General features: G+C 37.9%; 1 protein-coding gene across 1 annotated transcript in view; it reads left to right on the plus strand.

Moving 5' to 3' along the window:
• The window catches only part of DYNC2H1 (dynein cytoplasmic 2 heavy chain 1), a 226,246-nt gene that overhangs the window by 11,712 nt on the left and 198,904 nt on the right, over positions 1-15,630 (plus strand). The window contains exons 6-17 of the mRNA XM_072398645.1: positions 339-571; positions 2,078-2,212; positions 2,289-2,402; positions 3,321-3,432; positions 6,025-6,149; positions 7,547-7,722; positions 9,381-9,576; positions 10,636-10,731; positions 12,703-12,858; positions 13,058-13,156; positions 13,785-13,924; positions 14,005-14,233. Of these exons, the coding sequence (XP_072254746.1) occupies positions 339-571; positions 2,078-2,212; positions 2,289-2,402; positions 3,321-3,432; positions 6,025-6,149; positions 7,547-7,722; positions 9,381-9,576; positions 10,636-10,731; positions 12,703-12,858; positions 13,058-13,156; positions 13,785-13,924; positions 14,005-14,233 (1,811 nt within the window). The remainder of the gene's footprint in view (positions 1-338; positions 572-2,077; positions 2,213-2,288; positions 2,403-3,320; positions 3,433-6,024; positions 6,150-7,546; positions 7,723-9,380; positions 9,577-10,635; positions 10,732-12,702; positions 12,859-13,057; positions 13,157-13,784; positions 13,925-14,004; positions 14,234-15,630) is intronic.

Genomic DNA, 15,630 nt, shown 5'->3' on the forward strand with positions numbered 1-15,630 from the left:
TATGCAGCAGGCCTACAAAGGGACACATACATGACTGGGGGCCACTCATAGCTCATAGCTACCCATCTTTCAATAAGTAAATGAGAGTAATATAGCAATGGAATACATGGCATGAGAAGGCAATTCTTTATTGGCTATTGAAATTATTGAAAGACAAACTAACTACAGATAAATGCCTCCGTTTAGTATTTTAGATTTAACTTTTGATGTGATCTAATCAATCAATTTTTTAAATGTAAAATGTATTTGTAAATTTTAATAACAAAAAGGTAAAATTCTAACATATTCATCAGCTTAAAGAAACATGACTTTTTAGTGATGATCATTTTTTTTCTCAGGAAACGCTTTGGGCCGAAATGTTCAGAAGAACCTTGGAGCACTGAACCTGTGGACAGACCCATTCCCTGTAGTGAAGGAGAACCTCCAGGCAGGGATCTCCATCTGTGAACAATGGACGGCAGCTTGTGAACACCTTACCGGTCAGCTGTGGCAGCGTTACACTCCACACCCCTGGAAGAATGAGAAATATTCCCCAGAATACCTTCACAAGCTAGGCAAACGGCTGGAAGAGGTATTGTGTTCTTGTGTCCGATCAAACGTTTAAAGAGCAACTCAAGGCTTGTGAACTGATGGTGCTCTCCAGGGAACTCAGATGATCAAAATACAAGTTATTGTTTACAGCCAGTCAGTAAAGTACAATGATTGTGTGTGTTTTACCAGTCATTCTCTGCAGGGCAACCTTTTTTCTACAAAACCTAATTCAGAAGGCTGAATTAGGGGAAGATTAAAGTTCACAGTTTTTGTTTCTGGTTTAATTAATTTTTCTTTGTTTCTGAGCCAGCACATGAATAACTAGAATGAGTATCTATGGAGTTTGGTGCATAGTAACAAACTACCTGTGTGAGTTTTTTTTTGTACCACTTTGATGTAGGGTAGTTCTGTCCATTCTTAGTGATTGATCATCTCTTTCTATGCCCTTTTCCGAGTTAGTGAATAAAAATAATTTAAGATATATTAAAAATGAAATGCATATATTGTATTGTGAATGACACAATATATTTGAATGATAAATTTAACGTACATTTAAGCCCTAACTGAATGACATTTAGTTTGCAATATGAGGCTGTCCTAAGAAGTGACAACCTAAAAAAAAAAGGAAAAAGGAACCCTATACCTTGCCGTATACAATGATCCAATTGAATTTCTTAAATGTAAGGTGTAAATCAAATGCACTGCTTTATCACCTTCAAACAATTGGCTTTGGAGCAGCCATCAACACTAGAAGCAAAGGCAGCGGCAAATTACACCAACCTCATGCAGTTCAATTTCTTTAATTGGACAAAAAGAATAAACAGTTATACTCTCAATGGAAAAATTACTACTGATTTGTGTGTGCTGAACCTGGCATTTCTGACATCTACAGCCATAAGCTGTAGTCATAGGTAGCTGTAGCCATAAGTCAACGGTCTCCTCCTCCGCAGATTAGCATCCAACCTGCAGCCACAGATGGACACTGAGTTTACCACACACTTTTCTGTGGTCCTAATAAAGTAGTTTTTTTATACAAGTTTGGTGCATTTTGTTTCTGTTTCTGCTTTGAGTTTGTTAAAGCACCCTGCATCATAAAAAATGCTATTGACCTATTTTTCATCCTATGTTGTATATCAGCACAGAACTGCACACTAGCAAATGCTGCCTGGCATTTCTCAGTACAAGTTTCCTGGTAATGACAACACTGTACCATGCCTATGCAACATGCATTACCATGGCCATTTCTAGGCTTCATTGTGAGAACATATGACATGGTGAAAGAGAACAGCTGGTAGACAGGGACAGTTGTCACCCTGTAACTAAGTGCCTGCATAAGGACTTTATTGGTCACATCACAAGGTCTTATTTTAATGATTGCATCAGATGAAACACATATACTTATGATATGTTATTACCATGTTCAAGCCTATATTTTTACAGACTGTGTTTACATTTACTGTAGTTATTTACGTACAGCTTGTATGACTGTAAACAAAATCTATTATAAGTTTTATAGCTGATAAAGGACAACTTTTTCTTCTTGTAGGTGTTCATTATAAGAATTGTTTATGAAAAGTTGGCCTATTTCCTGCCGTCTGGGGAAGATCGGACTCAGCGATATGGGAAAGTGTTTGAACCATTCTCTGGACTTAACCCAGTGCACTACAACCCTTACACAGAGGTAGTATGAAGGTGATAAATAATCTTCTGTTTGTGTAATGATGAACTTCTGATGGCGGAATTTATTGTTCTTTTAGCCCCTATGGAGAGCTGCAGTTTCACAGTATGAAAAAATAATTGAACCAGCAGAGGAGATAATCGCCACCAAACTGAAATCCTACTTTTCTGAGATTCATGACAGTCCACAACAGGTTAGTATGTGTGACAGAAAATATATTTATGAATGGTGACATGTAAAGAGAATCATTTCCTCTTTGAAGAGCATTTTGAATCCAATGCTTTTCTGTGTCTTAGTAAAATGGTTGTGGGTTCAACCCTTTTCCAGATCTTCACCACTGTCTGGGATCCTTACTGTGGTCTTGACAGACGGTCTACTTTGCTTTTCACCTTATCTACCTGTGTCACTGGCTATTTTATTTTAGATTCTTATAAAGGATTACTTAGTAAGCATGCTAACAAAATCTTGCAAGTTATTTTCAGATAGGCCAATTTAACAAGAAATGTATTTGCTCGAAGAAGATTTTATTTATTTTTATGCTATAGAAGATCATATTCATAAACTTTTGCTATGTTGCTAGGCTGGTTGCAGTGTGCAGACCAGAAATGATTTTTTGTCCCATTTACAATCCCCTCACTCTTTAATAGGTGGAGTTTGCAAATACAGTAGAACTTCGGTTATCCAGCTCCCATGGGGAATGGCCGATTCCGGATAGGTGTAGTTTCCACCTAACTGAGGTTACTCTAAAACTGAGGTTTCTCAGCCATTGAATGGGGAGACTTGTCCCCAATCACCTCTAGTGCTGAATGGCTGAGAAAAGGGAAACCCTGATGACGCTTGAGCTGTCATCAGGATTTCCCTTTTATCAGCCAATCAAGGAGCAATCAGTGGAGCTCTGCTCTGCTGATTGCTCCTGCAGCCCTAGCGGAGCTGGGGTATGTGTTCTTGGATGCAGGAGCAATCAAGAAAGCAGAGCTGTCGGGTGCCGGTTATCTGAATTTTCCGAATAACTGAGTTTCAGATGACTGGGGTTCTATTGTAGTACTTTCCTGTAAAATTCTCTTTTCTATGTGTGAAGTTTTAACTGTTCTGTAATTCTTCTTATTTTAAGCTTTTACAAGCTTTTCAGAAACACAGAGAAATGGTGAAGAGACCCAATGTCAAGAAACGACTTATTACAGAGAGGGAAACTCTTTTGGCAAGACTCTTGGATTATATAAAAGGTAAGCCATTGTATATTCAGACATACAGGCGCTCTGATATTTACCTGCTTGTCACAAGGCCTAACTGAAGCAAGCACATTGTATGATCGCACCCAGTCCACTCCAATAACTAACCTGAAATGCTCTTGCATAAATATGTTGAATCACATATTTATTTGCTAGTATAAATTCTATATTAATATAATATGTGTAAAGAGTGAATTTAGACCTATCTAGGTAAACGAGTGTGTCTGGGTTCACGTGTACTTTTTATATAAAAGCGCTTACATTTGTTTCAATCATAGTGACATTTTTTGCATTCTGCCCACTAGATGGTACCAAAGAGCTGTTAGTATTGAATGGTTATTGGATATAAAATTGGAGGTACACTTTTAAAGGAAACTTTAAAGTATATCTCTAGCCAAAATTCTATGGTTTCTATTTTTTTTTGCAGACCTAGCTGTAGGGCGCTCATCCTCCCTTTTCTTCAGTAACCTAATGATCTGGAAAACCCCCCTTTTTCTTTTCTAAACATGGTCACTGCAAGCAATTTGCTGGGTCTTACATTTTAAAAAGCCTTATGCATCATTCAAGTTTAGCATAGCTGTTCCAGCACAGCACCCAATAATTGCCTCACAACAAAAAATACAGTAAAGCAGACTCCCGCATGGGGGGACGGGGGGCCACTTTTCAAGATTTCCCAAAATCCATGGATGCTGGAAACGTCATATTGTCATGATCCATGAAGATTTGTTTTAGTAACTATAATACAACATTAGATGAACTAAAGCAAATCTAGATGCCAAAAATAAATAAATAACTGGGATCATTTTCTGGGAAGACCTAGGGATATTAGAGATTATGATGTTATAGTTCCTTTTTCTCTGTTTTCCTCTTTCCTGTTTTGATTTAATTGTGACGTTTTCCAGATCTTTTTCATGTGACTTTCTTATTGCTACATGTCAGTAATTCTGGTTGTGTAAAATATTCAGAAGTCAGTCGGTGCAGCATGCTATAGGGGCTTGCAGGAAAAATGGCCAGTTGTGGTTTCTAAAACCTTTTTTTTTTTTTATATTTGAATTCACTACCAGTAAATGTTTGCCTAAAGTCATTCACTATTTCATAAATCGGGCCTTGTGCAACTCCTCTGAGCTATATTCTTGTAAAGGGAAATTAAACTAAAAATGTTCAGTCTCCACTCAGTAACATTTACCCTCTTGAAGTGACTCCCCCTACCCAGAACACACATCCTGCAAGGGTTAAATGCTTTTGTCATTTGGGTGTAAGGGAAAAGACAATCCTTCATTGAGCACAAGGGCAGTGACGGTGCACTTACAAGGAGTATGAAGGATTAACTATTAATGATCACTTCCTATGCATCCTCACGTCTCTGCTTAGCAGGGCAGCACAATAATTGTAATTTACTGCTTCTCACAATGCAAGCTGATCAGGGTGATGTCTGAAGACAATGCACTTCCTGTTTGATACCTTGCTTTAATAAATGTTAAAGCTGAAAAAAGATATTAGCTATCTGCAGTAAATACTTAACTGTTCTGTTGTTTTAGCTTTGTTGAAGAATGTTGAGCAATTAACTCTCAGATGTTGGTGCCCTCAGTTTTGCTTAGTAGTTTCTTCCACTGGCCAGACGTCACTGCCGGGCACTAGGGCTGGCAGTAGGGACCACATAGATCCAAACAGGACCAAGCACCTGATATACCTGGAAGTATACTGAATACTTTACAGCAAGCTTAAACCTGCAGTTAAGCAAAATTGTGTGACATGTGGTGTGAAATTATTTTATATAAAGTGAACTGCTTTAGATAGTTGGGCCCATTGTAATCACTATCTATAAATGGCGATTTATTAAAATAGCAAACAAATAAATGTTGAATAAAATAATTAAAGTGAGAAGTGTGTTAGTTCCTCAAAATATTTGCTTGATGAAAATACACTTAATGTTATCTTCAATACACACAAACAATAATTCTGCTGCCTTTCTTTGTAGTTCTCTTCATTGGCTTCCATTTCACCTTAGAATCCCTCCACAGCTCTTGTCCCACCTCCCTTTCTGACCTGATAGAGAAATACTCCCCTAGCAGCTCTCTTCGCTCCTCCATTGACCTACTACTGACTTCATCACTCATAACCTCATCACACGCACGGCTGCAAGACTTTTCTAGAGCTGCCCCGACTCTATGGAATGGTCTCCTCATCCTATTCGGCTTGCTCCTACTTTCTGCTTATTTAAAAGGGCCCTAAAACCCATTGTTTTCAAACTTGCCTACCCGTCTTCTTCTGTCTTTTAAAACCGTCACTACTTCCCACCACTCCATATCCCCCTCCTATTGTGTGATACCTTCCCCACCTCCTAGATTGTAAGCTCTTTGGGGCAGGGTCCTCTCCTCCTCCTGTGTCACTGTCTGTATCTGTCTGTCATTTGCAACCCCTATTTAATGTACAGCGCTGCGTAATCTGTTGGCGCTATATAAATCATGTTTATTAATAGTATTATTATTATTAATAATAATAATAATAATATTAATATTATTATTAGAGCACACAACATATTCAGGAATAATTTGCAACAGTCTCTCTTGGCTTTTCATTTTTCAGACATTCAGTCGGATTTTGAAAAACGTTGTCATGGTTCACCTGGAGACTCCTCTGGTCCACTCACAGGCAAAAACCTTCCAGAAGTTGTGAATAATATTGTGTGGGTCCGCCAGCTTTATTTAAAGGTAAGGTTTTGGCCTTTGTTAATGTCTTGGTTATTGACAAGATAATATGCTGCAAATGTAGTAATTCAGTCAGAAATGAAGAATGAATTGATGTGACTCTCTAAATCACATCTGTCTTTCCACATAACACAGATGGTAAATATTGGGGGAACCCATACATACATTTTTTTGTTTGTGCAAAGTACATTATTTTTCTGTGCTCATAATTGGAGAGTATTGGTGGAGATTTTTTTTTAAATTAACCTTTATGATTTTCTTGTTAAATTTACCCAAATATTAGTTTTTTCTCATATTTTGTGGTTTTAATTTATATTTGTGGCTATCTCTATGACCATGTGCACAGTTAGTTTCATTGCTGTATTGTCATTGGGTATATGTATTAGGCCAGAAAGTTGATTTTTCACTTTTTTATTAGATTTAACTGTTTGGAAGTATTTCACAATAACAGCCATGTGCAATGTTGACTACTAGCCATTAAAAGGGTGAAAGAATATTAAAGAGATCCTAACATCTGCACTTAAAAAAATTATATTTAAACTATGCCTAAATTCAGATGATACTAGTGGCTGATGATTCTATACCACCTGGCACTCTTTTGGGTGTTCTAGATGCCTGACCTCCTGGTGCATGCTGTGGTTCCTTCTGATAACCCCAATGGGTCTGATTTATCCAGCAAGGATGGATATGGCCCAGGACTGAAAACATTTAGCATCTAACAGCAATATGATTTTTAAGAAATCCATTCCAGGTTTGCTGGATCACCCAGGTTCTTCAATGGGAGTCTATTTTCTCCAGTCTTGGAGAACTTTAATAAATCATGCCCAATGTGTCTGCTGTTTAATGTATTGATGTAGGGGCTTGCAGAAGAAACTACAATGTACATTGGAACACATCAGCATCTGACAGTCCCATAGAATGTTGCAAAATCTTCAGCCAAAGGTATTTCTTGTATACAAAGGAGAGCAATGGTGCAAGCAACATATTAATGATGTCTATCCTAAGAATAGACTGATGGTTATGTATATGAAGCATAGTAAAAGCCAGCCTGTAACTACAGGACTACAGCTTGCATGTAATGCTTTACATTTGCATGGAATGTGGAAGAAAGGCAGCTCTCACCAACAATTACTGTTTTTAGCCAAGTTCTTTCTCGGGGACTAGAAGCAGAGGTTACATGGAGCTGGTAAACCTACTTTTTAGTTAGGTCCTATCACATCACCAATTCCACACTTCAGATAAAGGTAGAAAAGAGGAAGGCTAGGAAAAAAATTTTTATCCTTGTGACTCTGGGAAAATATTTCAATAATAGCTTAAAAATAGTTTAAAAATTCAGGACAGTTATTATACGTCATTTATTCCTCATTACTATACGAGTCTTTTTTTTTTTTTCATATAAGGTGGAAGATTCTAAGAAGATAGGGGAAGCCATTCTGTCGGACTTGTCTGCATTTCAGTCCTTCTATAACAAAGCTGCAGAGCTCCTGGAACAGTTCAAGGAATATGAACAAGAGCAGTTTAGTGATTGGTCAAGAGAAATTCAGTCGGGTTTATCTGACCCCAAATCGGGAATCTGGTCAGTATTCCTTCAGGAAGCCTTTTTCCATTTAATTGCACTGTATATATTATGTATGATTGTCCCATGGTGCTAAGCTGCCCAATTTAGAGGGAAAGTGACAGGTTCACAGCAGCCTGAAATAATACATAGACCTGTGTAACATCTAACATGCCTCTGATTAAGGAATAGGTTTCTGCTGCTGTCTTTTCCAGTTTTAAGCCAGAGTCCTGGAGCCATGGGTTATCTGGGAATAGCTCTACTGAGTCTTGCACTTAGAGCCATGGAAGCTCAGCATTTTAGCAGTGTATTGCTACACTAGTAACAGGTCCTGCTACTTCATCCTGCATTCCTTGTGTTCCTGGTATATCCCATTGTGTTCCAGTATCCTTTGTGGTTCCTTCTTGTTTGCGTTCCCTGCTACTACTTTTTTTCCCCTACTACTACTGTTCTCTGTCTGCCCTGCTTTTGACTTGTTTCTGACTTCAAGCTTATGTGTTTTGGTACAACACTGTATCACTGGTCTACCCCTATGTGACCAAAGACTGCAACCTGGAATTATTTGCAACAAAGCCTATCATTTTTTTCTAGCTGATGTGAATGACAATCAGTTTCCTAAACTCGTGGCCCTTTTTAGTGCTCTCACCTCAGGCTATATTATTGCACACCAGATACTTGAACCAGTCACTGGTTTTGCCATTTTGCATCCCATTTTGTGACACTATGAGCTTATGAGTTCATGGATCTGAGGGGGAAGTTGTCATCTTGCAGCACTGACAGTACTATCTTTGGAAATTGTCATCAACATGTCATACCATGAGTACCAAACAGTCTAGAAAAAAGAGATGGATAGGAAGAATAGAAAGAGTTCATGTGTGAGGGGAACCCTAAAGTATAGACAAAGAATAGTTATCAGTCTACAATTTCTACATACCATCCAGTGGGTTCTTTATCAACAAGGACTACAAATGTTTCCCAATATACCAAACTTTTCCACAGGGTTTCTTGTGTCTGTGTTACAGTCAGTAAGAATAATGCACACGTAATGGCCAAAAGTATTTGGATACCCTTCAAATTGTGTGTTGCTAGTGAAGGGTACTGTTACAGTAAAAGAAGCAATTTCAAGACAATTCTTTTTCCAATCCTGTGGTAACAGTTTGTAGACATCCCATGTCTGTTTCAGCATAACTGTGCTCATGCATACAAAGCCACCTCCATAAACACATGGTTTAATGTGTGGTACAGAGAACTCGGGTGGGCTGCACAAAACCATGGTTTTAACTCTAACGAAGGCCTTTGTGATGAATTGCAATTTTAATTGTGAGCCTGGTCCTATCATCCAGTATCAGTAGCTGACCCCACAAATGCTTTTTTGACTGAATAAACATAACCCACCCAATCTCAGACACTCATAAACCTTTGTAGCTGCAAAGAGCAGGGCAACTCCATATTCATTCTCATGCCTATTAATGCTCATGGTTTTGGAGTGGGATGCCTCACAATATAATAGGTGTGATGCTGAGCTGTCCACAAACTAGAAAAGCCTAAATACAAGCAGATTAAACATATTGACCAGGAACTGATTACATTTCTGATATGCACTTATATGCAATTATTTTGTTTCCAGAGGGCTATGGCTGTAGCATCTGACATGTTATGTCTTTACTATTTTTCTGCAGTATTCAGCCTAACAATCTGGTTATGGAACTGGATCACTCTAATGGAGCTTTAAAAATCCACTATTCTGACCGACTGGTAACTCTGTTGCGGGAAGTTCGTCAGCTTTCAGCACTTGGCTTAGTAATTCCAACTAAGATCCAACAAGCATCTAAAACTGGCCAAAAGTTTTATAAACAAGCAATTATTCTTAAACAGGTATGTAAGTGAAACCCTGCAGGTTTTTGTTTTTAAACCGAGTATATTTTTTATTGGTCTTTTAAATTATAACCAGCAAACATGTATGTGTTTTGGACTGCTAGGGATAAAAAATTCATCTGCCATAGTTTGCAGCATTGTTACATTGAAATCTATCTAAACAAATTTAGTCTGTGCATGAGCCATTTATTTGTATATAAATGTATCCTTTGCACATTTTTCAGGACTTGTGCACAGAAAAACCTTGCATTCTTAGAATACTAAATCTAGTAGGTTCAAAGGAAGGGCAAAGAAAACCTTTTAAAGCTATGTATTTTGTCCTTCTTTATAATATTCCTCCAAAAACATGGGGCCACCTTGTAACAGATGCAGTATGTGCAGACCTGGCAACTCTCACCCTACCGCAGAGAAAAGAAAATCTTTTGGTGACTTCCAGCATATACTAAAACAAACTAAAAAATGTATACACTGGGGAGCTACACACGCCATGTCCATATATTATGGACTATTCATAAAATGCTGGTCAGGAGTGTGGAGCTTGTGCTGCAAAAGTTATGTGATTGGAGAAAAAAATTATGACTGGACTGGGCATATCTTCTGTTATTTTTCTTAGTGCAATAATTATTTACAGGCTTCTGACTCTTGAAGCCAACATAGTGCAATACACAGAGCTGTGCTGTACGGATGTGGATTTTTTAAGTAGTGGCCGCATTGTGGACCAAACACCTGTTGGAACTACAATGAATGACACGCATACTTTAAGATATTACAGTATATCTACAACTAAAACGTTTAATTGTTTTTTAATTGTTTTCATTTTGGATAGAGTAGACAGTGGTTGAACCTTTTCAAGGTTGTAACTATACATGCACTTCCATTAATGTGAATGATCCCTGAGACTGAATAATGTATTTTATTTATTGTTTATTTGTATTTATATAGCGCCAACATATTACGCAGCTCTTTACAATGTCCATTGTCATATCAGTTATATTTTATCTTTACGCTGTTTGTATAAGATGTGTATGAAATATCAATAATGAATTATGTTGTCTTTAGGTTGCCCATTTCTACAACACAATAGATCAGCAAATGATACAAAGTCAGAGGCCGATGATGTTAAAGTCTGCACTGGCATTTGAGCAGATAATAAAGGTGAGTTTTGATACTACTATACTCTTACCATTATTTATGCTATGGAAATACATATATTAATTGATGAGAGAGAGATTGTGAGTGCCCACATGTTATCCACATCATGAACGCATTATAATCTCAGTCCACATGTACAATGCCTCTTATAATATAAATCAGGAGTGCCCACACTTTTTTAGCTTGTGACCTACTTTTAAAATGACCAAGTCAAAATGATCTACCAAACATAAAAATGCTGAACATATATTTATTTTTATATATACCGAGTATGACACAGAAGGGACTGAAGCCAATGAAACATTGAATGACAAAACATTGCACAGACACTGCACTACAAGACTATAGTGACAGGAAAGCTACAGTTCATCTGTCATAGGAGAATGACGTGCTGCACAAGAAAAAGAACTACTAATCTGTACAAAGGTATCTCGGTAATTGAACCCTGGTACCGAGCCTGAACTGACTGGGCTGCCCAGCACTGCTCACTTCAGACTGCCCTCCCGCCCTTTCTTCCTCCCTCCCCACTGTTACACGAGCCTTCTCATGCACTGAAAGACATCCCCAGCATCCCTTTAGACGTACAGCAGGGCTACTGGTAAACAGCAGGGAGGAGTAAGGCAGGGCTTCGCGATCAACTTGCGTTGCCTTTGCGATCGTCCAGTGGATTGCGATCGACGTCTTGGCCACCCCGATATAAATAATCCTTGTAACCGTACAACTGCGCACATTCTATGTCTAAAAGCTGTACATTGTTTTTCATGAAAATTTATTTTCCAGTATATTATAATAGTATGAGTATAATAAAGATTGAAACACAAAATCATATCAAAATAATAAATTAAATTAAAAATCTTTATATTTAAAAAAAAAAAAAAATAATTTTTAAAAAATTAAAAAAAAAAATACATATTATACTATTATATATACTGTAAAATAAATGTTCTTGAAAACATTGTACTGCTTTTACACATATAAATCCGATGTATTGCATTCAATACAGTTATTTTGTATTGAATTCAATACAAATGGATTTTGAATTTCCTGCCCCGCCGGCAACGTACACACGCACCAACGTCACCGGTAACTCACCGGTGACTCATCAAGTGCAGAAGCCGGCCGGAGGAAGAAGGAAGAGGAGGACAGAGATTGCGGTGATGGACGACGCGGGACGCCGGCGGATCAGGTAAGGCTGTATTTACTATTACTTACATAGGATTACCTACCCTGAGTGTGCCTCGGGGTTACCGCTTTTAGCAACTTTTTTCTACCCTGAGTCACACTCGGGGTTACTGCTAGGGAGGCAAGGAAAGGTAATACTATAATACATAGACACTGGATATAGACATGCTAATTTTTTTTCTAAAGTTCCCAATTACAAAGCAGCACCAAAAGTTCTAAAATATTTCTACAAGAGTTAAAGAAATTTAAAGCTGAATAGTTTAAGTAAAGCTCCAGGATAAGTGAATATTGTCTAAATAAAAGACGAAAATGTATTCTAAATTGAATCATGATGTGTTTTGTATATTTCTTTTAGATTGGTGCAGTAGTCCATTGTGAAACTTGTCAGAAACTTGTCAGAAATGTCCTGTAATAATCACTGGTCACTGTTGCTCTTTCTCTTTATGCATGATGACTATCTTTGTATCTGCTGGCCTCCTGTAGTTCCCTGCAGTCAACCTATACTGGTTAGACAGCCACATGTCTGCTCTATGCACAGCCTATGAAAAGCACAATGATGTCAGCACTAGTTAATAATAATGATGTCACCACTAATTTTAAACAATTATAACTGGGTCATTTAAGATATTTGGCACTTTTGAAGTATATATTTGAAATGGGTTTCTGCAACCGGAGTCTTGCTTAAATGAAATGCAACAAACTGTGGATTTTAAGTTCTGCAGTCTCTCCACATGTCCAGCAAGATCATTAATGCTTGCACACATTTAACTAACATTCTCTGTTTTCTGAAAGAATTCCAAAGCTGGTGATAAGGATGAAAGGGCACGCATAACATGGGACAATCCTAAAGAGCTCCAGAATTATATTGAGAAGCTCCAAAGTGCAGCCGAGCAACTGTCTACTGAGAACAGAAAATTGAGGAAAAAGCACACTGACTTTTGTGAGAAGGTAAACTGTCACTAATGACTGTCAGGGTATGAAGTCTGTCCACTGCCACTTCGATTGATTTTAGCAAAAGAGATAATTAAGGCAGATTGTGGCTTAGAATTGTCTAGGAGTTTTACTTAACTTTATTTGGAGGCAATGGCAAGTAACTTGGGCACCACATACACTTTTATAAAGATAATTAAAGAATTTCTTTGTACAGGTTGTTGCACTTATGAATGTTGATTTACTCCGTCAACAACAGCGATGGAAAGATGGCCTTGTAGAAATGCGCAGCATCTTCTCCAATCTTGAATATCAGGTAATAAAAAATGCTTCTTTGTGTTGAAATTCAAGCAACATAAATCATTAAACAAACTTTACAAGGATTTCTATTTAATGTGTCCCTTTCATTATAATAAAAAACTTCAAGCAACTTCCTGCAATACTTACCTTTCACATTGCCTGACAGGACAGGAAAGGGCTCTATTTTTAGAATTGTAATCCTGCAGGAAAACCAACATGTTGGGATTGTCAGTCTTCCTGCTCTCTGCGGTGTTTGGTGGTTCCTATTAGCAGCCTTCATGTTTATACAGGATACAGTAGTAATGTGGGGATTTGCAGGAGGAATCACTGAGCTCTGTGGGAGACCCTAAAAATTGACACTCCTGAGGGTATTGGCACTAGCTGGAAATGTTGGAGTTTTGCCTGTCAGAACAAATAGTATTTCTACAATACAGGATTTACTTAAAACTCCTGCAGGTTTATATTCCACTATTTGCCTGCAAGTCTTGCAATTTTCTGTTATATTAAATCGACAGACTCTGTTTAATTCAAATGTCTGTCCTCTTTGTTCTGGCTGTGTTTATGTATGTAAAATTGTCTTGCTCTTCTCAAGCATGACGCTGATTTTGATTGTTTTTTCCTCATTTTGCTATTTTGGGCTTAAGGGTATGCGGTCAAGTGACATGAGGGCCTGGCGCCAACACTGGGATCATCAGCTTTACAAGGCTCTCGAGCATCAGTATCAAATGGGCCTGGAGGCACTTAACGAAAATCTCCCAGAAATTACCATTGATCTGACCTTTAAGTAAGAAACATTTTGTATCCTGGAATAGATGCAAAATAGCACAAACAGAAGCTTATGTACTGATGGCTGATCTATTACAGGCAGGGAAGATTACAGTTTAAACCTCCCTATGAAGAAATCCGTGCCAAATATTATCGAGATATGAAAAGGTTCATTTCTATTCCGAACCAGTTCCGGGGCCTGAGCGAGCCCGGCGAAGAGCCAATCTTTACTGCGATGCCTGATAGGAATGCTAATGGCCTCATCACCGTGTTCAGTAAAGCAGAGGATTTGTTCCGAAGGTTATCTGCCGTCATGGATCGATTTAAGGTGCGCTGTGCATTTCAATAGGGCTTTGTCTGGTATTTAAGGCTGAGCTGCACTCTGCTGCAGTGTCTTTTGATGTGAGGAAATGGTAATCGGTGCTCTTCCTTTGTAGAAGAGGCCATTGACCTTTTTAAACTTGTCAGACAGAAAATAATATCAAGGAAGGGACAGCCACAGCATGAAGAATAACAAATTTACATTAAAAGACCACTTTGCTTTTCATGGTGTTGTCCTGTTTTGGTTCCTCTTGGTCCCTCTCAGCTTAAGCCTCATACCTAAATATTTACCGTTGCCCATGTGAAGGGCCATGTAAAGGCCACGCCTTTCTAAAAAAAAAAAAAAAAAAAAAAAAAAAAAAAAAAAAAAAAAGGCCCAGACCACATCCTGCCTTTACTGCGCATGGATTCCCCTTGCTCCATTCATTCTGTACTGATGGCAACACTAACCATTCACAGGATAAAAGCCTTAGCACTAGGAATTTATGAGGTGAGTGCTACATACTGACAGGAGGTGCAGATCATAACCATAATTTTTTTGTGCAAACTGTTCAATTATGCGGTTATACACCAGTTAAAAAAAAAACAGGAAATCATTAGTGGGAAACTGGAGAAAAATCTTTTTTCTAATAAAACTTGAAAGATTAATTTGTACCCATAAACACCGACAGGGGATGCTAGGATACCCTGGCACATCCTAGCGTCATACGCTGAACTGCAAATGCACAGCTCAACTTTTTCCTAAAAGTTTATTTTCCTAAAATCAGGCAGGTAAGTAAGATTTCTTGCAGAAGGGACATAGCCTGACCCTTCTGCAAAAATGAACCTGCTAGTACTGCTTTAAATGCCACTAAAATTATATCTCAAGTGTAAAACCTAAACTTATAAGCAAATGAAATAAGGCATTTTTCCTTAATATTGCACAATCTCCTATTCAACACTGAAAAATAACTAACTTTAAAGTTAAAAATAATTAAAAGAAATCACTTTAAAAATAAATGGGAGGAAGAAGTTATTATTAATATTATTGCACAGTATTTATATAGCGCCGATATATCATGCAGCACTGTACAAGTTCCACTGTGACATGGTCATGTCACTAACTGTCCCTCAAAGGGGCTCACAATCTATTGTCCCTACCATAGTCATATGTCATTACCACAGTCTAAAGACAATTTTAGGGGAGGCCAATTAACCCGATTGCATGTTTTGGAATGTGGGAGAAAACCTACAAAAACACGGGGGGAACCTACAAACTCAATGCAGATAGCTTCCTGGTTGAGATTTGAACCTAACTCCTAGCGCTGCAAAGGCCAGAGTGCTAACCTGTTAATAAAAGCTAATTAGAACAGATAATATATCATGAAGAATAAGTCAAACAAATATATTTAGACCTTAGTCCTT

This window comes from Pyxicephalus adspersus, chromosome 1 (genome assembly GCF_032062135.1).
Source record: "Pyxicephalus adspersus chromosome 1, UCB_Pads_2.0, whole genome shotgun sequence".
NCBI lineage: Eukaryota > Metazoa > Chordata > Amphibia > Anura > Pyxicephalidae > Pyxicephalus > Pyxicephalus adspersus.